The following is a 27,067-nucleotide window of genomic DNA, read 5'->3' on the forward strand; positions in this document are numbered from 1 at the left end:
ACCAAATTGATGATTATTAGAACAAAGCACCCTGTCCGTACATTTTGATGACAAGCTCGAAACATGCATGTAATCGAGGACATGGAGGTTATCACCTCACCAGCGGCCCAGCCTGTAAGCAGTGTGAAGAAATGCCAGGAGTGACTAAGCACAAAAAGATGCCAAGAAGGTGCTCTGCTCTGAAACTTGAGTTTTGTTTTTTAATTTAATGACTAAATCTGTTACATAGTCCGCAGCATTGTAACAACATGTTTAAAATGACCCAACACATCACCAAATATTACTTTAATACCTGTTTCTCCATTCTTATAATGAAATCTCACACTAGCCTGTAAGGTCCATAATCCTAGTGACAGGCTCATAGAAATACCTAGATATCTTTATCTATCCATGACCTATTTAAAATAGAATAAATCCATCATAGCCTCTCTGGGATTCATATGGACCAGTTAGATTCATAGAACCAGACTTCAGCTACCCAAGGTGTCACTACGCCAGCCCATTTGGTTGTGCTGCTTTCAAAGTTCTGAAATCTACACGCTTCTATTCAGGGTTTCTTCAGCAACAGGCTCAAAGAGTACCCCTACACATAGGGCAGAATTCTCAAAGTTGATTTACATAGGTCTAGCAACATTGACTGTGCCAACCACACCAGACCTCCTGGCCCAGGTGTCACACTGCTAGGCATGAGGTCATGACCAGTTCGCCCACAGAGGAGGGATCGACATCTGCAATTTCTAGACTACAAGCAATAAAATAGATAATGAATTGCCCATGCATGCCATACATGAGGCAATATCTCATTAGAATGTCATCAGGTACATCTGGACCTCGTGCTTTGTATGGTGACGCCACCAGCAACACGACACAGGTATCAGCATCAGATATGTGGTCCAGGCCAATCAGTTCATGAGCTGTCATGTTTGCTAAAGTTTGTGCCCAGGGCATAAGTGCAGTATAGCTGTAAGCTTGTGATGTTTTGCATGGTGGCACAGTGGATTCCCTCATGATGAAATTTTAAAATACAGTTCCAATGGTTTAAATTATGTATGTATGTACTGTTAGTTGCTCTGCTAGTAAACACAGTAATATAATTAAGCTGTGATCAGACAGAGGGGTTGGGGTTTAACTGTGAATGCACTGAGAAATGCTCTAAATCTGTAATTACATGATTTATTTTGCTATTGACAAGATATAAGCAAAACATGTAAAGTGATCTACCATTGACAATGTATAGACCCGGGCTGTGACAGATATGCAGAAGGTCATGTCGGAGTTGTGTTCAGCAAAGACTGAACGTATGTTCAGGTAACCATAGATCAGCACACTTACACTGGTCTAGAAGATTTTGTCAGTTGGTCTGAGCAGGATTTTCTTGCAGGGTTTGCTTTTTTCAAAGGCGTTAGTTTAAAAAAAAAGACCTGAGTAAAAGCCTGTCTCTAAAGAGCACCATTAGGGCATGAGGTTAACCATCTCAAAGTGCTGCAAGAAGTACGGGCAAGAAATTATTGCTTTATCTTCCATGTACCAATCTGCAGCATCTAAGATTGCTGTTTTACTACTTTTTAGTTGGACAAAGAATTCTGAAACTTTCACAGGTAAACTTGTAGAAACTTGTAGAAACCCCAGCAAATCAGCAGTCAGAACAGTCAGTCTCCACCTGAACATGTTAAGCAACTTGCAGCTTTTAAGAATGTCACTCAGAATTTGAGTTTTAAGAATGTCACTCAGCATTAGGCTGTGCCTCCCCTCAATTTGTTGCTGCAGGGTAAAGAGCAGCTTTTACATAAGCACTTCATTCTTGTGCAAACCACTCCTGTGACTCAAGCATTTAAATTCCCTCACAGTGACTCAATGAAAGTCTTAACCATCCCTCTAACAGCAACAAATCTTCAACGTTATGGACTGAAATGCAAAAACATGAACTGATTTAAATGACATGTTAAAACTCTTGGTTTGTATCCACGTTTTGGATTAGACAACCAGTTGTCATTCAGATGATTGTTTTTGTTGTTACGGTCGCATTGTGTTTGTCCTAGCAGCTCTTTGGTAGCTTGGCAAATTTGTATTCCTCCTTTCAAGCTCTCTTTTGCCCTTGACTTTTAAAAGGAACAGTTCCTCGAATGCAAATTAGCTCTGTACATATGCTCACAAGCCATCGCACTGAGCATTGCCATGTGGTTACAGTCTGTATGCATACAAGTTCACTGTAAAAAACAGGTTTACAAATGAGACTGTGCCCTAGCTAATAAAAACAAAACCCCTATGGAACTCATCTTTACTTTAGCATATTTGCAATTAATATGATAGTACTAGTAAACTGAGAGCAGTGGTTAGAAGCTGCAGTGTTAAAAACAACAGTGAGTGTTTCCTCCTACCATATTGTTATTTGGCCACTCAAAGATTACAGTAGCAATCTTCTACCCAACATTTTAAACCTGGACTTTGTTATAGCCAGATGAAATAACTGTAATTATCAGCCTGTAGTATCTACCACTGCACTTGTACTACATGGCTGGTGACAAAATCTATAACACATTGATGATAAGGACACATTTTTGCTTGGAAGAATCTAGTAAATTCCCAGGTATGTTGAGGTGAGAGCAGTGTAACCCTGTGAGTCATGTGACAAAATGCTGATATGGACTAACAGGAGAGTGATTAAGTAAAACCAGTGATGGTAAATCTTCAATTAATTTCCCAGAATCCCCAACCAGACATGGCTGCATCTTAATTTGCTTATTTCAGTGAACAGAAGAGTGAAAGGAGGGAAAGTCCAAATGAAAAAACATTTGTTCATCTGCTTTTTCTTTTAAAGAATACCTTTTGAATGTCATTGCACACTGTCTCATTCTACAGTGGTGGAAATTCCACAAAAAAACGGCTGGAACACATTACATATCAAATGCATAGTCAGAACAACTGAGATTAGTTAAGGAAGGTGCAAGGAGGACAGAGAGGGGGATTTATGGAAAACCTCCACAGCTCCACAGAAGTGAAGGAAATGTTCCAGACTCTTACACTTTGGAGCAGGAGTCTATTGCAGTAGAGGAAAGGTCAGTGATAATTTAATCTATGAAAAGGTTACTTTTAACCAGGGACCACCAAAAAGACTCTAAAACAGAGATGTATAAAAAAAATAGCTTGGGCTCTTCTGCCACCTGCAGGACATGTATAAATAAATTTTAAAAAGCCAATTAAATACAATAATACATACAATCTGTTACAGCAAACTTTCATTTAGTAACTTCAGTAATAATTTTAAATAAAATAAAATAATTAATTTATTTTATTAATACTTTTCCTATTGTGTCTGTAAAAGGTATATTCTTCAACAAGTTCCACTTAAACAGAAATACAATGCAGAATCCTTTCATAGCACAGTAAAGCCATGACCTTACATTTGCTTAATTAAGTGTACTTTTGAATTGCAAAAGTTTTTTGGAAAGGTCCTTTTGGATTCTTGCCAGTCTATGTCAAATTTGACCATTGATTCAGATTGCTTTTATTGCACCATTTGAACTGATACTGCTGATGGTCTGCTGAATTCAGGTTTAAAGCAACTTTGATCTTTAGACACGTTAAGCAAGGGGGGTGTAGGGTGCACTGATGCATTAAGTCACACACAGATATGAAGAATGTCAGTGGCATAGATTTTTTTCTCTGGTGGTTATTTACAAATGTTGACCTGGTTTAACGGCCTTGTACCTAGAGTGAAGACCAGGTCAAAGCATACATACAGTGGATATAAAACGTTTACACACCCTTATTAAAACTGCAGGTTTTTGTGATGTAAAAAAAATGAAATCAAGATAAATCATGTCAGATATATTTCCACCTTTCATGTGGTATGGCAACCTTCAAGTGAAAAACAAATATAAAAAGAAAATATGATAATAACCTGTTTAAACACCCTTTTATTATTAATATAGGTGCACACCCTTTTATTATTAGGCATGTGACTGTGTGCATTCAAACTCATGTTCAAAGTAATTATCATACACGTGTCATTAAAGAAGAGATTCTGATTAACCACAAATAAAGTCTGTAGGATTTTCTTGATGTCTTCTTGGTTTTATTCTACTGCTGTAGCCATGGTCTGCAAAGAGCTTACAAAGCATGTACTGGATCTCATTTTCAAAAGATATCCATCAAGAGAGGGGTACAAAAGAATTTCCAAAACATTAGATGTACCATGGAACACCACGAAGGCCATCATCAATAAGTGGAGAAAATGGCACACCACAGTGAAATTATCAAGAATACGAAATCCCTCCAAAATTGATGAAAGACAAGAAGAAAAATTATCAATGAGACTGCCAAGAGACCATTGGCACTATTAAAGGAGCTGCAGGAAATTTGGAAGCACTGGTCACTCCTGCATGTGACAGTAATCTATCATATTCTTCACATGTATGGGCTATGGGGTAGGGTGGATAGATGGAAGCCCTTTCTCGTAAAAAAAAAAAAATCAAATCTGCCTAAATCACCCCAAACCAAATGAAAAATGTGTTATGGTCTGATGAAACCAATGTGGAATTTTCCGAGTATAGTTCTGTAAGATATGTTTGATGCAAAAACAAGACATCACCTAAAGAACACTATACCCACAGTGAAGCATGGTGGTGGCAGCATCATGCTATGGGGCTGCTTCTCTTCAGTCGGGACTGGGGCTCTAATCAAGATAGAGGGAATCATGGACCTGCAAGTCATTGTTAGACAGCTGAAGATACAGAAAAAATTCACACTCCAGCACAGTAACGACCTAAAACACAAATCCACGTCAACAAAAGAATAGGTTCAGAAAATCAATGTTTTGGATTGGACCACCCTAGTGAAAAAAAAATATGCTAAGTGCACTTGCAGCCAGACTAATTGTCAGTATACTTTAAGTGTGTTAATGATTAGCTAACTTGAAGTGTGCTATTTTGGAACAACTAATTTTGCGCTAAGTATATTTTAGTTGTAATTAAATTGTAGTAAAGCATAACTTTAAGTATATTTAGTGTACTTTTATGTGCTAAATTGGAACAACTTCAAGTACACTTAGTACACTTTAAGTATATGCCTGTGTAAGATAATTGCATGCTTGATTAGTGATATTAAAGTGTACTTTTTTGTATTACAAGTACATTACAAATTAATTAAGAGTGTCTTCAAAACACACAAGCAATATACCATAAATATATTATTTTTGAGTAAAAAATATGCTAATTTTTTTCCCCAATGCTGAATGCACTTCTTGTCAGGGTCATTACAATAAATAACATGTAACTTCAATAACAGACATCTGTATTTCAACCCAGTGGCATGACAACACCGGCCCTCGCGGTCAAAAAACAGACCGGCCCCCCAGGAATCCTCCCACTGCTCCCGATTAACCAACCCGGGCCTGTACCACCCGTCACTTACCCTGCTCGCCAAGAATTGTTACTGTTGCCGTTGGAAGTAAAACTTTTGTCGGGTTGTTCACCGAGTTTCTGCCTCTTCTTTTCCCTGAAATCTCCGTCGTACCCTTTTCCAACATCGCGGGCATCTCGAGGCACAGCACCAAACTTGAGCAATGTCTCTCTCTCTCTCCTCCTCTCTCTCACTCACTCACATGACTAGCTAGCTATCTAACAGGCTAAGCTAACTGGAGACTGAGATGATGGCTAATTCGCGGCCTCGCTGTCAAAAACAAGAAGTGTGAATAGCAACTTTAAAAAAAATGCACAAATCCCCTCAGACAAGAGCACAAACAGTTAAACATCAACTACCAAGTGTGTAAACTGCAACACTGCTTTTATAAATAGCTAGCTCTATGAAGTTAGCAATACCAAGCCAACTAAGTTACCCGAACAATATTAAGTCTATCGGATTAGCTAGTAGGCTAACTGTTAGCACTCTGTAAGCTTCAGCCACAGCACTGATAGCGAGCTAAGCAAAATAGCATTGGCTAATGCTAATTTAATTGCTCATTTCGCCCAAAATTCATCTGAAACATTTCAAAAACACATTCGATAAAAGGTTACTTTCCTGTAGAACACATTTTCTTGTGTTCGTATGGTGTGGTGTTGGTATAAAATGAGTCATGGATTGATGTTTATACATTGGACCTCTCTGACATTGTATAAATTTATTAAAATATTTCAATCACAATTACAAGATTAGCCTTTTGTGCAGTGCATACACTTTATTTAAAAATGTTTTAAATGAGCTTTCTACGCATTTATCATATGTTTTATTACTTTCTGAAAGCAGTAATGAAGTGAATTGCAAGCATGAAGAAGTCCACTTAAAAATTACTCCAAAATTGAACTTAAAGTATACTACAACTTCAGGTTATTTAATAATGTACTTTGAAAGTATAATTTCAATGCATTGTTACAATGGTCATTTTCAGCACACAGTTAATAATAATAGTAAAATATATTTACATAAAGTGCAAATAAATACACTTTCAAAAAAAAATAAACAACACTTTCAATTCAAGTATATTTTTGTAAAATATATTTTTAGAAAATATGCTAAATTACAATTATAAAGTGTGTTAAAAGTTGTATGGTAAAAATAGGTAAAAGCATGGTGGTAATACACTTTTTATATATTTAAAGTTAGTACAATTTTTTGTTAGTATATTTGCAATGTACTATTGAAACAGGAAATATATTACAAATGCAATAAAGTATACTTTTTTTTCACTAGGACAGTTAGAGCTCAGATCTGAATCCTGTAGGAAACCTATGGAATGACTTGAAGAGGGTTGTGCAGGATTATTGCAAGGAAGAACAGAAATTGCTAAATCAAGATGTGCTAAGTTGGAAGACGCTTACCTAAAAAGAGTGCTGTATTACAAACAAGAGGTGATTTAACAAAGTATTATTTAAGAGGTGTGTGCATTTATGCCACAAGGTTATTGTAAGTTTTTTGTTTCCCTTAAAATATATATATTTTTGTTTTTCACTTTAATTTTGTTGATAACTATAGTGCATTAAACATAGAAAAGGAGAAAAGGATCTGACATGATTTATGTTGTTTTCATTTTTTACATCACAAAAACCTGCAATTTTAAAGGGTGTAGTTGTGTGTGTGTGTGTGTGTATATATACATATACACACACACACACACACATACATACAGTATGTGTGTATGCGTGTAAAGATAATAAGACAAAAATAATTACTATAGATCAGAAACTTAAGTAGTTAATCATTTGTCTCATGGAATATAAATGTTTCTTGGTACCTCTAACAAGGGTACTGGCACTATTATTTTTATTCAGTGTTAATAAGGTTGCTGACCACATTATGGCTTATTATCACATGGACCATATGGCTTATTATCAGTGCTGTTATTTATTTATTTACTTTGGATTTAATAATGTGTCATTTATACTGTATTTATTTTTGTATAATTTGTTCACTGGTTGTCCAAACACTCACTTATGCTTATAAAGATCAACTGCACTATTATATTCCATGTTATAATCAGATGGACTATTATAATCTGTGCAGAAATCAGTAGAAAGGCACTAAAACTTGAAGTCAAACACTGGCTTTTGTACTGGAGTGCTCAGAATATTTTTTACACAATGATGGCAGATGGATTTTCTTCATTTTTATGATTTTCTTCTCAGTGAGAATCACAATAAAAACATGGACACTATGAAATAATACATATTGAATTACGCAGTGACCAAAAAGTGGTAAACAAATAAAAATTATTTTATATTTAAATTCCTAACAGCATTCCTTGGCATCTTGGTATCTTCTCAGCCAGCTTCATGAGGGAGCTTCGACCAGGTTTTTCCTTAAAATTTCCAAAGAGGCCAAGTTCCTCACTGCTTCTCTCTAAAAGTTCTAGATGAAAACTACTTGTATGGGGAAACAAATAAATTTTAAATATAACCTACCCGTTTTAATTAAAACTGCTTATTAAAAATACAATTTGATTTTAAAAATAAATTTAAAAATTTATACATAAGCATTATATTTCACTGTTTTCATTTGTAATAAGCATTTATGAAATGTATTTAAGACAATGAAAAATATCTATTCAACCTAGTGTGTCCAAACATTTGACTGGTAGTTCACATTTCTACCCTCAGTAATAGTAGTAAATATACAAATAAACTTCTGTTTACCCAGCATGAGGTTTGCTGACCTGTTTTGATCTGTGCATAGGTTTTAGAAAACACACTAAACAATCACAACTCAATCCAACCTTGATCAGTCAAAAACATCAGACGTCATTAGCCTTGAACTGTACTACCCTTAATCAAATAAAACAATATCCCTCTGACATGAAATCAGTTGGAATGTTATGGTGTCTGTGAGACACTCTGGGTAGGAAAATGTTGGGGTGATAGCAGCACCACTCTGTAATGACTGTTGGTTTGCTGGGCTACTTGAGGCCAGATCTTACAAATCAAAGCAATGGGATCACAGCAGTTTTGATTTCATTTTGATTAACTGACTAATTATTATCCATTTTAGTAAAAGGACAAATACAAATGAAATTTTATTCTAGAAATTTATAGACTAACTGTGTGAATTAGACCAAAGTATGTAGTGTTCACACATTTTTTATCCATGACAACATAAATATAAAACTGTATTTGATTAAGTTTGATTAAATTTGATTAAGTTGATTATATTTACTTTTGATAAGTTAGTTACTTCTGAACTCATAGGATGGGATGGACACCAGCTTAAAGTTTATCTGCCCAGATGACTGAGACATAAACATTTAGGCTAGTGGTATTTTTGAGGAATACTTTTTAGCTTGATAATGGTCATAGACTTATAGTAGTTCTACTAGGGTGTTTTCCTACATGTCTGATAGAGCTTTCCTGTGTTCTGATCTCCTTGCTGAGTACCAAATGCCAATTGCAAAGTGACCATGACCCCACATGGGTAGGCTATACAAGGTCTCCACTATGTCACACTCGTCCTCTTTCCCATTCTTGTATTGTTCAAGAATTGATCAAGTGGGTTCAAAGATGCTGAGCATAGCACTCTAATCCTTTGATTTTTGCTCATATGGTTATTGTTATAATATGAACTCTCAGGGCTATTCCAGATTTATACAGATATCATTAATTAGCTATCATGCATGTTTAAAATGGCTAGCAAATGACAGATGCAGAAATCCATTGTCTCTGGTAGAAAATCCAGTCACCTCATTACTAGTACAGGCTGATGAAACCTTGTGTGTAAAGCTGCACTGTGAACAGTATGGATATAAAATCACTGACAGGGTGGTTTGCAAACCATACAATACACTGTATATTTCCAGTACATTGCTCAAGGAAGTAATGATCTCAGCAAGTGATAGAGAATAAACATTCCAAAAAAAGAAAATGGAATCAGCCCTTTTATTGATCTAAAAGATTTAAGATTGTGTTATTAGAATGACTGGCGATATGTACGTTAATACCATATGTAATGCAACCTTTGAACAAACACATTTCAACTGATGTGCAGCACAGGCTATATAAGCAGAGTGATATATCAGTTCACGTAACTTCCATTTTTGTTAGTTTTTGCACCCAAGGTGTTCACAAATATGTGTGAGTTGCTCTAGAGCACTTTCAATGCCAGGTTCTGTGCATACTCCCCTTTCTGGATGACTGGCTCCTGTGTACACAATCCCAGCATCAAGTGATGAGCCAGATAGAGCTCCTGAGCTCACATATGGAAAGCTATTGGATTGAAAATGATCAAAAGAGCCATTTGATAGATGTGCAGACTGTGCAGTTCATAGGCATGAAGCGTGACCTGTGAGCCATGCAAGCTTTTTTGATAGAAGACAGACCTGTCTCAATCAGAAAGTCAGAATCGGAAAGTCAGTCTGAAAATTATGAGGTGCCACAAACTTTTTTTTATGTGAGCATGAACTTTCTGACAAAAACGTTGACAGCAGCAACCTCAGTTGTAAAACTGGAAATGCTGCATCTCTCAGCGTTTCCAGTTTTACAACTGTGGTTGCTGCTGTCAACAGTTGTAAAAGTGGGAATGCTGCACCTCTCAGCCATGAGCATGTAAGCTGAAAGCTCTCACATGCACACCTCCTGTCTTTTAGAAACGCATACTTACCAGAGATCCAATACATTGTCTCGCAGCAAGCCTATATATCTGGATTGGAAAATGTTTAGTCAAATCCACAAGAAGGTGGTCCTGTTAGACTGTGTCTGTTCCCCAGGCTAAACAAAAATGTAGAACTACTCAGCCAGTTTGTTTTAGTAACCTAATTAACATAAAATTAAATCAAACCGAATACATAGCCAGCACTGTTAATCTTAAGCTAGGTCTGTTGAATATTAGATCTCTTACGTCTAAAGCGCTTATTGTTAATGATAGCATTACTGATCAGGAATTTAATGTACTGTGTTTAACAGAAACAAGTATGTAGCATTAAATGAAGCTAGTCCTCCCGGATACAGTTACATACATCAGCCCCGTATAACTGGCAGAGGAGGAGATGTCGCAGTCATTTATAATTATAATCTAGGCATCACACAAAAACCTAGTCATAAATTCAACGCATTTGAGTTCTTTATACTAACATAACATACGTAGCCACAAAAAATAAGTCTACCCAGGTGATTCCACTAATTATTATTTACAGACCCCCAGGGCCATATTCGGAATTCCTGTGTGAATTTGCGGATTTCATCTCTAACATGGTTGTTTCCTTAGACAAAGCATTAATTGTTGGAGACTTTAATATTCATTTTGAAAATCCAGAAGACCCTCTGAGAACAGCAGTTCCATTCTTGATTCAGTAGAGGTCAATCAGAATGTAACAGGACCCACTTAATACTAACATTCGGATTAAATAAAGAAAATATAGTCACATTTCCACAGTCTGAAGCTATCTCAGATCATTACCTCATCCCATTTAAAATGTGTTTTAATCATAATATATGCACCTTGCCACATCACTGATTCAAACGTACATTCACGTCAGCAACTGCACAGTTTTATCAGTAATCTCCCAGCTTTATCAACCATGATTGGATCACCGTCTGATCCCGAAGAACTTCACCAGGCAACTGAATGCTTAGAATCAATGTTCTGCTACACGCTAGATAAGGTAGCTCCACTTAAAAGAAAAATAATTAGACAGAAAAAGCTAGCACCCTGGAATAGCGATCACACACGAACCTTAAAACAGACCACTCGAAAACTAGAGCATAAATGGCGTCAAACTAAATTGGTAGTATTTCAAATAGCATGGAAGGAGAGCCTTTTGAGCTATAGAAAAGCTCTTAATGCTGCTAGATCAAGGTATCTCTCCACCCTAATTGAAGATAACAAAAATAATCCTAGATTCTTATTTAATACTGTAGCAAAATTAACTAGAAATAAGACAACAATGGAAATCATTATATAGCAGTGATGACTTCATGAATTATTTCAGTGGTAAAATTTAAAATATCAGGCAAAAAATTTAGAATTCAGAATTTAAAACTGGACAGTTTTAAAATTAACCCTGTAGATAATAATAATATAATATCAGATCAACAATTACAATGTTTTATTCCCGTTCGAGAGACCAAACTAATTTCACTAATTTCATCATCAAAATCATCAACCTGTATACCAGATCCTTTACCCACATGTTTCTTCAAACAGATAATTCCAGAAACAATCAAACCTCTTCTAAAGATATTCAATTCTTCCCTTAGCACTGGCTATGTATCTAAATCTTTTAAACTAGCAGTTATCAAGATCTTGATTAAAAAAACCTGATTTTGACCTCTGTCAGCTGTCTAACTATAGGCCAATATCAAATCTCCCCTTTATTTCCAAGATCCTAGAAAAGGTTGTAGCACAGCAGCTATGCTTATACCTACACAGGAATAACATTCATGAAATGTATCAGTCAGGATTTAGGCCTCATCATAGCACAGAGAAAGCACTGGTTAAAGTAGTAAATGACTTACTACTGGCGTCTGATCAGGGTTGCGTCTCCTTCCTTGTGCTGCTTGACCTTAGTGCAGCTTTTGATAACATTGATCATGCTATTCTCCTAGAAAATGTGTTAGGCATTAAGGGAACGGCCCTTTCCTGGCTCGGGTCTTATTTGACTGATCGTTATCAGTTTGTAGACGTAAATGGTGACTTCTCTACGCATACTAAGGTAAAGTTTGGTGTCCCGCAAGGCTCACTTTTAGGCGCACTGCTGTTTTCTTTATATATGCTACCTCTGGGCAAAATTATTCGTAAACATGGTATTAGCTTCCACTGTTACACTGATGACACACAGTTGTATGTTTCAGCAAAGCCAGATGACAGACACTAGCTTAACAAAGTTGAGGAATGTGTAAAAGACATTAGAAACTGGATGTTTATTAACTCTCTTATTCTGACAAGAGAGAAGTACTTGTACTAGGACCACATGCAGCTAGAAGTAAGGTTTCTGATTACATAATAACTCTGGGTGGCCTTTCTGTTTCATCATGTGTAGTAGTAAAAGACCTTGGTGCAATTATCAACTCTAGTCTTTCATTTGAAGCTCATGTAGATAATATTACTAGGATCACTTTCTTTCATCTCAGATATATTGGTAAAATAAAAATATATTGTCACTACACGATGCAGAAAAATTAGTTCATGCTTTTGTTACCTCTAGGCTGGATTATTGTGATGCCTCGCTGTCTGGATGCTCTAGCAGATGCATAAACAAGCTCCAGTTAGTCCAGAATGCAACACTGAGAGTCCTTACTAGAACCAGAAGATATGACCACATCACCCCTATCTTATCGACAATGCATTGGCTCCAAATCAGATTTTGTATTGATTATAAAATACTACTATTAACCTATAAAGCACTAAATGTTGTCGCAATACAGTATCTGAATTAACTTTTGGTCTTTTATGATCCTCCACGCCTACTTAGATCAAAAGGTGCAGGCTATTTGATGGTACCTCGAATAGTGAGGGCTACAGCTAGGGGTAGAGCTTTCTCTTACAAAGCCTTACAGCTATGGAACAGCCTTCCACTTAGTGTTTGGGGCTCAGACACAGTCTCAGTATTTAAGTCTAGCTGAAAACATATTTGTTTAGTCAAGCCTTTGGTGAACAGGTTTTTCTTAGGTAAAGGAGCAGGTCTGGAGGGTTCACAGGCATAGAGTGTTGTGGTGAACTGGGATGTTGGGATGTTGGGATGCAGCTTCATACTCAGGACTCCATCAGTGGACAGTGGATAGATTGTGATGAATTTACTGGTTGCACATTTGCACTATTTGTCCATATAGTACACAATTATATAAGGGATTTATTTATAATTGCACTATCCATTGCACCCAGATGAGGATGGGTTCCCTTTTGAGTCTGGTTCCTCTCAAGTTTTCTTCCTCATATTGTCTCAGGGAGTTGCCACTTGCCACTGTCTCCTCTGGCTTGCTCAATATATATACAATATATTTTGAATCCATTTATTTCTGTAAAGCTGCTTTGTGACAATGTCCATTGTTAAAAGCGCTATACAAATAAAATTGAATTGAAATTAATTGAATTTGGATCCTTAATGGCAGAATAGAAATCACACAGACAGACAACTCACTGCCCATTGTGGGTCATTGACAGAGCAGAGCCAGAGATTTTAGGCCAGGATACATTGCATATTCAACAGACTATGCAACCAGTTTTGTTGATAGAACATGTCATGATTCTGCTTGTTGAAGAATCAGGTCTGACAGGCCTTCTGTGCTCACTAGCAATCAAACCAGACCTGCTGTCTCAGATAAATGCACTGCTGTATCACAGCAGATTTCAAACGTTGAAACTACAAATATGGCCCATGAGGGCAGCCCCAGCATACTGGGAGGTTTTCAAGCGGTCAGACACGCTCTTGTGAGTGTGCTCCGTCTACCTGGCAGATGCAGGCAAGTGGAGTTTTTGCAGAGTTGAAGAGAAGCATCTTTTTCTGGGTCTGTCCTAAGTGTGTATGTGGTGGCATTGTCTGCACATTAATGGTTTTACTGAAGGATGTTTATAAACTAGTCATAATTTTACTTAAATCTGTGGAGTATCTCTGACCAATACAGAAGTTGGTGGTGTTATTTGTTTGCAGATACCACAGTAAGTAATGTGGCACAGAACATTCATTTACATTCATTTACCAGAACATTCATGTATATATATATATATATATATATATATATATATATATATATATATATATATATATATATATATATATATATATATACATACAGTGTGTGTGTGTGTTTGTGTGTGTCCTTCCCCTATTTTAATAACCACCAGCTGTCACTGATAAAAAATATTAGCTTGTTAAATCTATAACATGACTATACAGTTTGCTGTTTTGTGGAGGTAAATATACATCACTCATCACTGTTAGCTGGCTAGATTGTTGCTAAGAAAAGATGAACATGGAGACATCCATTTTTTCCCCACTTTGTAGCTCAATGCACAGAAGTAGAAAATGACGTAATTCCAAATTCTGACGTCCCACTTCTGAGATAAGTAATACACAGCACGAGAGGTGCAACTGATGGAAGTGATTTACATGGAGATTTTGAGGAATCATTAATCGCAGGGGGCAAGAATTAAATGGCTAGAGCTGAGGAGTATGTTCAATCATTTGAAATTTCTTGTTCTTAAAATAAAAAAACTACAGTTACATTTGTGGGAAAGGACAGTCAAAAATTGTATGGCACAAATAATATTAAGTATTGCTGGAAAAACTTAGAAACAATGACAACAATATGCATAACTCATATTCGTACAGAAAGTAATTGGGATGCTCAAGGTAAAAAGAAAACCAACCAGAACATTTGACTCCAAAGAACTTTTGCACTGTATGTACTGCAGAGGGATGTTTGGCGACATGTAAGAAGATATTCTTCCAAGCCAGGAGAATCAAAGGAACAGCAAGGTAAAGGTAGTTTTAGGTTTGGCTGTCATAGCAGGGTCTGTATTCCTGCACCAGATAACACCAGGGGTTTGGAAGCTAATAAATGCAGTAAAGCAAGATGAGGTTGCCTCTGTAGCAAAGTTTGACAAGTCATTAACACTGCTTTTGACTCATGATCCTCAGCTTCTTCACAGACACCTTGAGACAACTGCAGATGTAGCATCTGAAAACCTGAAGAAGACACCATCACCACAAAGTTATGCATAGCTTGCTACATTCACACTTGCAAGAATAATAGTTTTTAACAAACAAAGTCACAAATAATGCAGGTTAAAATCTTCCCAGAAGGTGATAACACTCTTCTTCATTAAGATGTTGCAATGGACCTTTCCAAATTTGAACAGAAACTTTGCAGCGTCACAGCTTCTACAAGCTTCCAGGAGAACTTTGAACTTTGAACAACCTCCCATCTTTCTAATCTTCCTGAGCTTTTAAGATAAAATAAACACAAGTGCAGATCAGTAGGTCTGGTTAATGTCATCCAACATATTTTTGTGTAATTTGTATATATGTCCTATTGATTATGGTTATTATCACAGTTGTGTACACTGAATGATGTGGTTATCTCTTCTTATAGGGATGGAAATGGAGACCAGTGGAGGACACTGGAGGTTCTCATTGTATTTTCTAGGTTATACATGTGGTTTTTGACCCTCTTTTATCAGCAATAAAATAGTTTTCATATTTCTCATTTATATATTTCTCAAATGTAGTTCTCATAGTTATCATATCTCTCACCAAATCTTAAACAATGCTATTCGTCATGAGTCATCTGCTGTCTTGTGCAATTAGCTGACCACAAGCCTCACAATTGTCTCTTCGTACTTCTTGTGAACCTGCACACGTGTGCACAGATTTCAGATGGGGAAAACTCATGGACACCTTGACAGTCAGTTTTTAGGAGAAAGATTTCACTACTGAAAAAGAATACCCATATAGCTATACTCACATTTTGACTATGTGGCTGTAATGAAACAGTTTAAGGAAATGTTTTGTTGTATACAAGGACTTCTTTTTATTCACAGATGTCTAGGTATTTGGTGTTTGTGTTTAATCAAGTACCAGTAAAGCATGCCTGTCATTTTATTACAGTGTAAAGACCATTTTTGTGTGTTTTTGGCCTGATAAAGCCTTGTATGACCTTAGAAACATCAATTATGTCATAGGCATGAGATTCTCATGAGGTTGTCACATGCAAACATAATGTCAGTGTCAACCATAATGTCAATATCCTGGATGTGACACTAATCTATTGCAGGGCACCACACACACACATTAATGCCTAGGGGCAATTTATCTTAGCCAATCCACTTACAGGCATGTTTTTGGCAGGAGGAACCCATCGAACAGAGGATACCCATGCAGACACAGGGAGAACATACATATATGATATATATGAAATATATTACTTGATATATACATGATACATGATATACATGATATATATATGTAGATGATATATACATGATATAAAGCCCAGCAGCGCCTGTACTTACTGAGAAGACTGAGGAAAGCACATCTCCCACCCCCCATCCTCACCATGTTCTACAGAGGGACTATCGAGAGCATCCTGTGCAGCTGGATCACTGCCTGGTTTGGGAATTGCACCGTCTCGGATCGCAAGACCCTTCAGTGGATAGTGAGGACAGCTGAGAAGATCATCGGGGTCTCTCTTCCCTCCATCACGGACATTTACACCTCACACTGCATCCGCAAAGCCACCAGCATTGTGGATGACCCCACACACCCCTCTCACACACTCTTCACCCTCCTGCCGTCTGGTAAATGGTACCGAAGCATTCGGGCCCTCACGACCAGACTGTGCAATAGTTTCTTCCCCCATGCCTCCAGACTCCTCAACACTCAGAGACTGGACTGAAGGAACACACACACATTCATATATACACACACAACTGAGCATCCTCCATCCTCTTTGCAATTTTTTTTCCAAGTTTTTGCACATTACCTTATGCTGCTACAATACTTATTACACTGTACATAGGCTGCTACTCTTACGTTTACACTATTTTCAGCTACTTGTTTTGTACTCTTGTACTCTTTGCACTATTGTCACTAGATTCACTTTTAAACAGAACTGTGTACTAGTCAGCGCTGCACTGGGACTTACTGTGCCCATTGTCTGTCCCAGTAGTCATTGTACTGTCTTGTGCTGTCTGCATATGTTTGCAATTGTGCACTTTATGTATAAATTATGTAGTCGCTTGTAGTTCTGTGTTGTTCTGTGTTTGTCTTATGTAGCACCTTGGTCCTGGAGAAACACATTTTAACACTTTCAGTAAGGAAAGTCTTCTTAATACTGTGTGTGTGTGTGTGTGTTTGGAGAGGGGTACAGGCAATCAAATCGGAATTGTAAATTAGCTTTCCTGTTCAATATATATGTTTAATTGTCCAGCCATTGTTGTGTATAGCATTCAGTACAAAAGTTTTCAAAACTTTCAGTTTTCAAAAGCATTGCAAGCTGTTTAGCTTTCTGTTACCTAGTATGGCCTAGGTAAGGTTATAAAAGGACAACTCATGAGGTCATATACAGGTGTTGAGTTAATCATAAGACAAAATAGCCAAGAGTTACTGTTTAAAAAGAATGTTGAAAGAGCTTTTATGGACACAAAGCAAGTTATCCCTTATCCTTCAAATAGGGTTTGTTAAGTATAAAAGAATTGATTTATTGAACAATTCCCAAATGGGAATGTACCCTCCTGGCTGCTGTAAGCTGTAAGCAGAGATAAACTGGGGGATATAATAATTGTTTTCAAATCAAATAATAAAACCAAGTGGGCTTTTTTACAGTTAAATGTGTGATTTTTTTTTTAACCAAAGACCCAATCAGTGGTTGATGAAACAGGATTATTTCCCCAGGATTAGCTCTGCACTTACTAACAGAGGGCATAATAAACATCTAATAAACAAAGTGGACTTTTTTATTGTATATTTTATTAAAATGGCTTTTAGTCAGCCAAATAAGCCTTAAGGCACATAAGTCTGTCTGTAAGGCAAGAAACTAAATAAGTGGATTACTAAGTGCAGGACAGATGTTAGTCTGCACAACAGCAATATTCTCAATCCATCCTGACCAATCTTAGATTAACCAGATGAGTGTTTCCTTAGGCGTGTTCATCTCAGAGTTCACATAATCTAACCAATATAAATAATATGGTCAAAATAAAACAAGTAAATCTTTAACCATTGTTATCATGGGTTTGTTTGCTTGTTTCTTATATTACTTTGATGTACTTAGGACATATCACAATTCCCAAATGTAAATATACAATTACAAATTAGTATTTTATTTAAATCACTTCTTCTTCCATGTCTTTTTTTTTCCTGTGTCAGGTGCTGCCATATGAATAATATACCTTCTGACTAAGAATGAAGCATGCCAAAACATGTTTAGTGAAACCAAAGGCAAAGCTATATTTAGTGAAGTCAGTTATGGTCATCAAATACCACGCAGGAATGTGAATAGGGCCATACTGCCTGTCATCATCAGTAAAAGGTTGTTATTGGATTAATGTATAACCCAGGTAAATTCATATTTTATGAGACCAAAAACGAAAATTTATGATCCTAACAGTATATGTATGTCTTTTGATCATCAGATATCATTTGGATGTAAGATACATTATCAGGTCTAAGTGTTGTTGTGATACTGTAAATATCTGCATGAAACCCTCAACTAGAGCCTTACCTAATTACTGTAGCAGCTGCAACTGGAGCAGTAACAGTATCTACAGTAAACAGTCAAGTTAAGGTTATGAATAGCTTAAGTGAATCTGGTTCCTCCCAAGGTTTCTTCCACATACCATCTCAGGGTGTTTTTCCTTGCCACCGTTCCCTCTGGCTTGTTCATACACATACTTACAATTTGTTTTTGGTTTAATTTAATTTGAATGTATTTATTTCTGTAAAGCTGCTTTGTGACAATGTCCACTGTTAAAGGGGATATACAAACAAAACTGAATTGAATTGAAGTGCTGCTGTGTGTTCTAATAAATCACATTCACACTGACAGCAAAAAGAGCACTAATGCATACACAGAATTAAGCATATATTCACAAATTGTAACAGAAGCCCTGCTTGTGTGATCTTGCTGGAAGTGTTTTTTTTTTCTCTCTTCAAATATGTGACTTTCCCACTGCATCAGACATCCGGATTAAAGCATTATCCTTTAAATAAACGGCAACTCCAAGGTTATATGATCATACAAGCATACAAGACTCAGTGGGAAGCCACCTGATAATGTATCATGGTCAGTGCACCATGTAAACAAGACGTTCTCACATTGTCAAATAAATTAATAAATGTCGTGGGTTATCTTGGAAATGTAACATGCATGATTATCATTATATGGCCACAATTGCAAAATATACTAAATAATACGATTGTTCGACACATAAGGAAACACATCTGGTAACAGACTTATTTGACAGCATAGTCAGGATTTAGTCATATTTAGAAAGGAGCCGGGTTTTTGTCCAGACAGCCTCTGGCTGGGAGAATCTCCTGAGATAGCCTACTACTGGTGCATTAGTGCAGTTTCCAAAAGCCTCGCCCCCTGAAACGCACAGATCGAAGGAAGAGTTGTTTTTGCTTTAAGTTGTTCTTGCACTCTCTCTGCTCAGTAAAAAGCCCGTGAGTTAAGATGCTGTCTGCTTTTTGAGGAAGACCCTTGTTCGCGCTGAATGCGCAAAAAATAGCTTTTTTTTTTAGTTTCTGAAACATTAAGGAACAGGATGAGTTTTTTTCAGCTGGATGATTTTTTAGCAGGATGGATAGGAGGTAAGCAGTGTTCGTGTATTTATTCATTCATTCATCTTATAACTGGAATGAAGAGTTAAATAGACGTGTTGCATTAGCTTTGTAAAAGAAATGTAAGCAAATGCCGGCGAACTTCACTTTGTTTGCTTTGAGAAGTGTGGTAATACACCGGGAAAAGTAGCTCGATGAGTGCTGTTCAAAGTCAAATGAAACGTCGTGACAAGGGTCGATAACACGTTGGCTTGTAGTCCGTGTGCTGAATCAGTACACTGAACTTCAGATAATCGCTGCTTCAAAGGGCTGAAGTGTTGTTTAACCCTAAAATCATCAAAACAGCGGCTCAAATATTCGAGTGCATTTAGTGGAAAGTCTGAAACTAACAAAAATAATATGGTAATTCGGCACTATATGGAGTAACGTCGCTTTTCTTCCAAACAAGCAAATGTACAGAAGTTGCATCTTAACTGTTGTTTAATAAGACCTGTTTAAAATGCGAGGTGCTCACTTCTCAGGAGTCTCTACAGAGTTCATGTTTGTTAGCACTGCAAGTTGTTTTGAATCGGCTAAACCCTAAAACCATCCTTTTACGAAGTGCCCAAGTTTGCTTGGATGTTTACTTTACAGCAATCTATCGCATGGGGCTGCAATATTATGCCTGAAGCACACAATGTGTGGTATTCAACAGAGAGGACAAAGTGTTATTCATTCATCAGCGCTCAGGCTGGACAAGAACCTACAAAGCTGAACAGCCCATCCTCTCCAGCAGCCTGTTGCTTCCCTTTAAAACAGCCTAATGACACTTTTTTTATTTTCCACCAGGCGCCTGCAGTGTGATTGTTGGACATCCACTTGACACAGTGAAGGTATCTCTAATCCTTCAAAAAAAGAATAACTGTAGATATAAAAGGCAATGCTGCGATTTGAACCTTTCTTCCCACCCTTGTGTTCATGTTGTATTTAGAAACTATTAATGAGAACTCACTATGCTTTGTTAAAGTGTAATCTTAAAATCTTCATTTAACAGACACGTTTACAAGCAGGAAAAGGCTACAGGAATGCCTTCCACTGTATTGTAACCATCTACAAAAAGGAAACTGTAAGTGATGCAAACCTTTCCACATGCATTATGGATATCTTAAAAAAAAAAAAAAAAAGTTGTCCAAAATCCCATTTATGTTATCTCCTTGTTCGTCTCCAAATATCCTACTCTATCCAAAGTTTTTGAAAAGGATTTTTTTTCTAATGTGTAAATAATGTCTCAAATGAACACAACTGACCTTTTTTTTTTTTTTTACTCTTAGCTTACTGGCTTTTTCAAAGGTCTGTCCTTCCCACTAGCGAGCATCACACTGTATAACTCAATGGTGTTTGGCTTCTTCAGCAATGCTCAGAGATTTATTAGCAATCTTCGTTATGGTGACAGAAGGCACCCATGCGATATGCTTGACCTCACTGTGGCCAGCATGATGACAGGTCTGGTTTCAGTGAGCCTGGGGGCCCCAGTGGACCTGGTCAAAATCAGATTGCAAATGCAAACTCAACCCATCCTTGCACGTAAGTCTGAAATTAAAACAAGAAGGCCTGATGAAGGCTCTTTCTATTGTAGGCCATTTCCAAGTAAATAAATGGTGTGCTCTACTTTGCAAATGTAGTTGTTAAAATTTGATGCAGTGCAGTACAATTTGCTAAATTCATAATCATCATTTTGACTGCAGAGTTAGCAGAATGGAGACCTGACCTATTTATGCACAGCATGTCTCAAGTGTAAAACTGACATATGTTTTCAGAAAACTTCACACTTGCTGGCAATGGCACTGTCCCTCTTCGATCAGTGGGGCTCCAGAATCAGCGTACAGAGTGTACAGTATACAGAGGACCTCTTCACTGCATCAGCAGCATCCTGCAGACTGAGGGAATCCAAGGGCTCTACAGAGGAGCAGGAGCCATGATACTCCGTGATGTGCCTGGTTATGCCCTTTACTTTATCCCATACACAGTCTTCTGTGGCTGGATGAACCCTAACGGTAACAGCTCCCCTCACCCCTGCTCCATATGGCTCGCTGGTGGGTTAGCAGGTAAATAACACCATGGCGTGACATGTAGACATACTCTGAAAATTTCATGATTTACGATCATGAGTAAGCATATTGTTAAACTGGAAAAACAACTTAAATTACTCAACCTTGTTGTATTTGTTCCTCACTTGTTCCTACTTATTAAGAAAATATATAGTGTTAATTCACTTGACATTATTATATCACAGAAACACCCTATGGTATGAATATGGTCTTGTGGCAAATTATGGGTAAATCAACAAAATTCGACATTGTAAACGCTTCTCCCTCAAGCCTGTCTCTCACTTCTTGAATGTTTCTTGTTCCACAGGATCTATCTCCTGGGTCACTGCAACACCAGCTGATGTGGTTAAGAGTCGACTACAAGCTGACACAGTGCACCACAGAAAATATAAAGGAATCATTCATTGCATCATACAAAGTTACAAGACTGAGGGACTACATGTAAGTTTACTACATGCTAGTTATGTATGTAACTGTGGTTCAATGGTTCACCAGATAACCACCTAAGAAACCTTCTTATGTGCATGTACATGCATATGGAGAACAAAGTGACTGTATAATGTAGTATTTGATATAAATACCCTTGTTCATGCGCAAGTGCCCCACCCATCCAGCCACTGATGAGATCAAGGTAAGCTCATAGCCAAGGCATGCAGTTCTACCACTCTTTTTGCAGAAGTGATCACTAGCAAAATGGCAGACTATTCAGTGAAAGAAAATAAATATTCAGACACTTCTATTTTTTTGTTATTTAATATGTATACGTCCTATGCATCTATCTACTTCAGATTTACACACAAAATGTCTTTTGACTTTGTACTTATAAATCTGAATAAAACAGTATGTATTCATAAACATACTGGATCCAGATGATGGATCAGTGAGGAAGGTGCCAATGCATTCCATTCACTAATGAGAGCAGCAATGGAAACTAAGGCCTCGAAGGCCAATTTAGGGCAACAAGCAGGATTGCTGACAGTAGACAGTGAGGCCAGTCATGGGACACAGAGCTACTGGACTGTCCAGTTCTGCCAGGGAGAACCACAGTTGACAGCGAGTCGATTAGGCGTTGGTGAAGAGGTCCACCTGGGCCCTGCCAAATTTTTCCCAAATCTGGGACACCATTTCTGGGTGCAGAAGCATATGTACATCCGTCATGACATTGTCTGACATCTTAGACCTGGTAAGTAGAATTTGAGGACTAGTAGACCCAACTGCTAGGGAAGCAGTTCACCATGATTCAACCCACCAGGTACTAGTAAGTAGTAGGCACTCAAGGTGCTAGTAAAATATGCATCAAGATTGTTCTCTGTACAGGAACACAGGTAATGGAATGAACAAAGACTAAAGATTGAAGCATTTAAATAAGCACTAATTACAAAAAAAACTTGACTTGACGTGTGTTTTTTGTTGCTGTACTAACTCATACTAACTCCTTTCTAGCATGACTGATTTTACCATGATAATATGCTTAGACCCTGACCTATTTGTAATGTCATGAGAATGCGTTTTTGATGGAATATTGAATCGCTGCTTCAGTTATATTACTGGATTTGCATTATCGTATACTATACGTTATATACAGTATTGTAAGATTGTACTGGGTCAACCAGGACAAATGGATGCATAGAACTGTCTATAATGCTTTCAATGTCTTTTCAATCTCCAATTCAGGTCTTCTTCCGTGGTGCATCAGTAAGTGCCATCAGAGGATTTCCAATGAGTGCTACTATGTTCCTGTGTTACGAATTGTCTCTCAAGTTTTTCCGGAGCCTGTGATAAGTGTCCAAAATTCCACCTAACACAGCAACTGACTTTTTTACCGTGGAACATTTTTAATGTTGAGAGTTTTGGTTCAAGATCTCGCTGTGTGCCAGTTTTAAGTTTAGTGGACTGCATGTAGGCTACCTGGTTGTTGATACTTTACTTTGGTATCAATTATAATTTTTACTTACTTCTTATATTAAGAAAAATGAAAGATATGAATTACACATGATTTTACAAATCTCAAACTTTTTATCACAGCATTTTAATATATGTATATTTAATATTGCATTTTGCTTTTGTTGACATACTTTCTCTATAAACTTTTATAATATGCTGGAAGAATTGGAGAGTAGTTAGTGTCTTAAGATGCTGTATTTGCGTGATTTTTTTTTTTTATTTTAACCATATTATCAGTTTATTCATTTAATACAAAATGGCAGATTTCTAACCAGAGATATTAATATTTTTGATATGATGGTATGATGGTATGATGGTATGATAATCCTGTAAAAGTAGTAAATTTAGCAAACTCAATTACATAAAAAAGTACAAGTGAACAAGTGACATTGATTTATGTATGTATACAGTCAGGTCCGGAAGTATTTATGATTTTGCCTTTATACACCACGACAATGGCATTTGGCAGCTGTTCAACTAGAACTACCACTATGAAGTGGTAGTAATGGCTGTAATTGGCTGAATGGCTGTAATTCCTAAATGGTTAATGTCATATTTTTGTGGAACCTCTTAAAATAAAGCTGAAAGTCTACACTTTGATTACATCTTGATTGTTTCATTTCAAATCCATTGTGGTGGTGTATAAAGGCAAAATCACAAAAACTCCATCATTGTCCAAATACTTCTAAAATTTAGCTTTAAACAACCCTCTAAAAACCCCACAAACCTAATAAAGTAAGCTTATTTTGTAGAAAGTTGGCTCATTAGCTAACTACTTTAGTTAGCTAGCTAGATAACATTACTTCATCTGAATGCCAATGTCTGTGCCAATGGCTTCCCCACCCCACTGCACATTAAATAGCACCTTAATTTTGGTTTGTTTTTTAGTTTTTGTCATATATGTTAAAATGAGTCTAACACCATGGACATTGAGCTTATTTAAATAATTAAGCAGCAACTTACCTGAGGTAATTTCACTGAAGTCTGTGTTTATCCTGCACTGCCCCTCCCCCCTCACACTATGTTATGCCTGTGATTTTTGCAAGTTACTTAAAGCTGAGGAGCCGAATTACTTTTCTGACCAACATATTTGGAATAATTATTTAACAGTTTAAAATAAAAAATAATAAATGATGTTTAGTTAAAGTGGTTCTCCCTGCACCAATAAACTAAAAGCACCAACAGACTTCTTTACTGCACCTTAAAGTGGCATGACTTGGACTTATACTTGAAATCCATTGTGTAAAGAGCAAATCTGAAAGGATCCAACACTGTTTCCTGAGGTACCTGAGCGCTGCTGACCAGCACCTCTTATCCTTTCTATCAGTTAGATACTTAAGACCTTGCAAGGGTTGCTTAATCACTGAAACTGTTCTCCACAATGTCACTGAAAACATCACAATACTTTATTCTGACCAAGAGATTTGTCAGTGTGTCTAGATATTGTGATAGATCAGAGGTTCTTAAGTACTGATTTCTCAAAAATGTATGTTAATGGATTTTTTTGTTTGTTTGTTTGTTTGCTTTGTTTTGTTTTGTTTTGTAATTATAATCACAATAATATATACTATTGGAGAGAATGTATTAAAAACTGACGTGATGCATCTTTCCACCAGGTGGAGGTATTGTATCACATTGTAATGGTCTGTGCAGTGAGTTGTGTGTTCCTTTTTTAACGCTGGGTGTCAGCAGTTTACTTACATGTTTAACTAATTTAATGATATAAAAATTGCACATATTAAGGTATTGTTAGAGGATCTGCACTCACTGTTATCATTGTGGCTTTTAAGATAAAATATCCAGAAAAGCAACAGTTAGCTTATTTTATAGAACAAATATATATACACATATAATGAAATCTTTTTTAAAAAAATATTAACTTATTCTATAAATATTTATCTTGTTATTGGCTTGTTATTGGCTAACTCCAAATGTTAGTAATATCTTCTGGTACCTTCACATGCATGGAATATGTATGTGAAATATTCAGTATATTAAGTAGAACATAGTGGATGATAGTGGATCATGTCCATGCAGCAGGTTGGATAGCTTCCCAAAACTAAATGTTACTGACTTGTGCTTGATTAATATAGCGTGTAGCCTGGGAATTTCAGGTGACATACAAAAATTCTTGTTATTTGCTTAAAATTGTATTCATTATAGTACTTTAGTTACTAATAAAACTTATAAAAGATAGTGCAGGAAGTATTATATCATGGATGTCCTTTATCTACAACCCATGGAGACTGAGGCCAAAGGCAAAAGAAGCTATAAGGCTGCATTGTGTCTCACTACAGCTGAAAGCCTTCAGCCCTTCATCCATTTGCACCAGCTGCTTTCCTACAAAGTCCATTAGCAATATGAGTAAAGGCACTGGTTAATCGTCAGTAAGTTACTGAAGAAAATCTAGCTTTTATTAATATTTACTGTGCAATTTAATGTTTTTCTTTTGTTGTTTATATAACTGAATAGAATTCGGTATACTGCAAAACCCCCAGTGTAGCATTAGCACAATTTAAAAAAATAATAATAAACCATAAATATGTGGTCTTACAAAAACCTACCTGATGTGAAAAAGATTTTGTGATGGAAGACATTTTAAGGTATTCTGTTGTAGAAAAGTGGTTATATGGCAATGGATAGCCATGTTTCTTCAGAGATAAGGTTATTGCTGACTGGTCATAAAATTTTCTAGATAACCTTATTTACAGCCAGTTTCTAAGAGGTCTTGTCTCCATTACTCATCAGCGTTGATTCTGAACAAACTGAATCCAATTAATCTCTGTGTGACTGAGCAAGTTAAATAGCATATGATCAATAATCATGCAAAAAAGGACTGGGACTACTTTATACTTTAAGTGTATTGTAGTAGGACCACAAAGTAGATTAGGTTTTTACATCCTCTAACATGTTTTATAACTGGGGAAAGTATTATCTATTTTGCTAAGAAGTATTTAAATTTATATACAATAAAATATCTAGTGAAAGCCCACAGTACGAAAATGAGAGGCTCTTTGGTTATTGATTTCTTTCACAGGATTATAATGGAATCTAGGGGTCTGAAACCTCCTGAGCCACATAAATTCATGTACGCTCCTAACAGAGACGGATTATTGTCTTCCTCAACTCTGTCAGCAAGGAGATGGCTGCTTGACTCGGCTACTTTAAAGAGGAAAAGAAATCAACCAAACCAATCAAACCAAAAGAGAGACTCTGTTGTTACGTTAAATAAAAAGAATAACGCATAAGAACACATTCATTTAGTTGGTCTGTATTGCAAATTGAAAGAAAAAAAAAAGTTTAAAATTTAAAGTTTAAAAGAAAGAATCTTATTTGA

General features: G+C 36.7%; 1 protein-coding gene across 1 annotated transcript; it reads left to right on the forward strand.

The window, feature by feature from the left end:
• The first annotated feature begins 19,457 nt into the window (after positions 1 to 19,457).
• slc25a48 (solute carrier family 25 member 48) lies at positions 19,458 to 25,376 on the forward strand. Its single transcript, XM_026917311.3, has 7 exons — positions 19,458 to 19,729; positions 20,528 to 20,571; positions 20,733 to 20,804; positions 21,010 to 21,262; positions 21,496 to 21,783; positions 22,094 to 22,227; positions 23,461 to 25,376. Exons 1-7 carry the CDS (start codon positions 19,684 to 19,686, stop codon positions 23,563 to 23,565), a joined length of 942 nt encoding a protein of 313 aa, XP_026773112.1. The 5' UTR covers positions 19,458 to 19,683; the 3' UTR covers positions 23,566 to 25,376.
• Positions 25,377 to 27,067: the final 1,691 nt, after the last annotated feature.

The sequence above is a fragment of the Pangasianodon hypophthalmus genome, chromosome 7 (assembly GCF_027358585.1).
Source record: "Pangasianodon hypophthalmus isolate fPanHyp1 chromosome 7, fPanHyp1.pri, whole genome shotgun sequence".
Lineage (NCBI taxonomy): Eukaryota > Metazoa > Chordata > Actinopteri > Siluriformes > Pangasiidae > Pangasianodon > Pangasianodon hypophthalmus.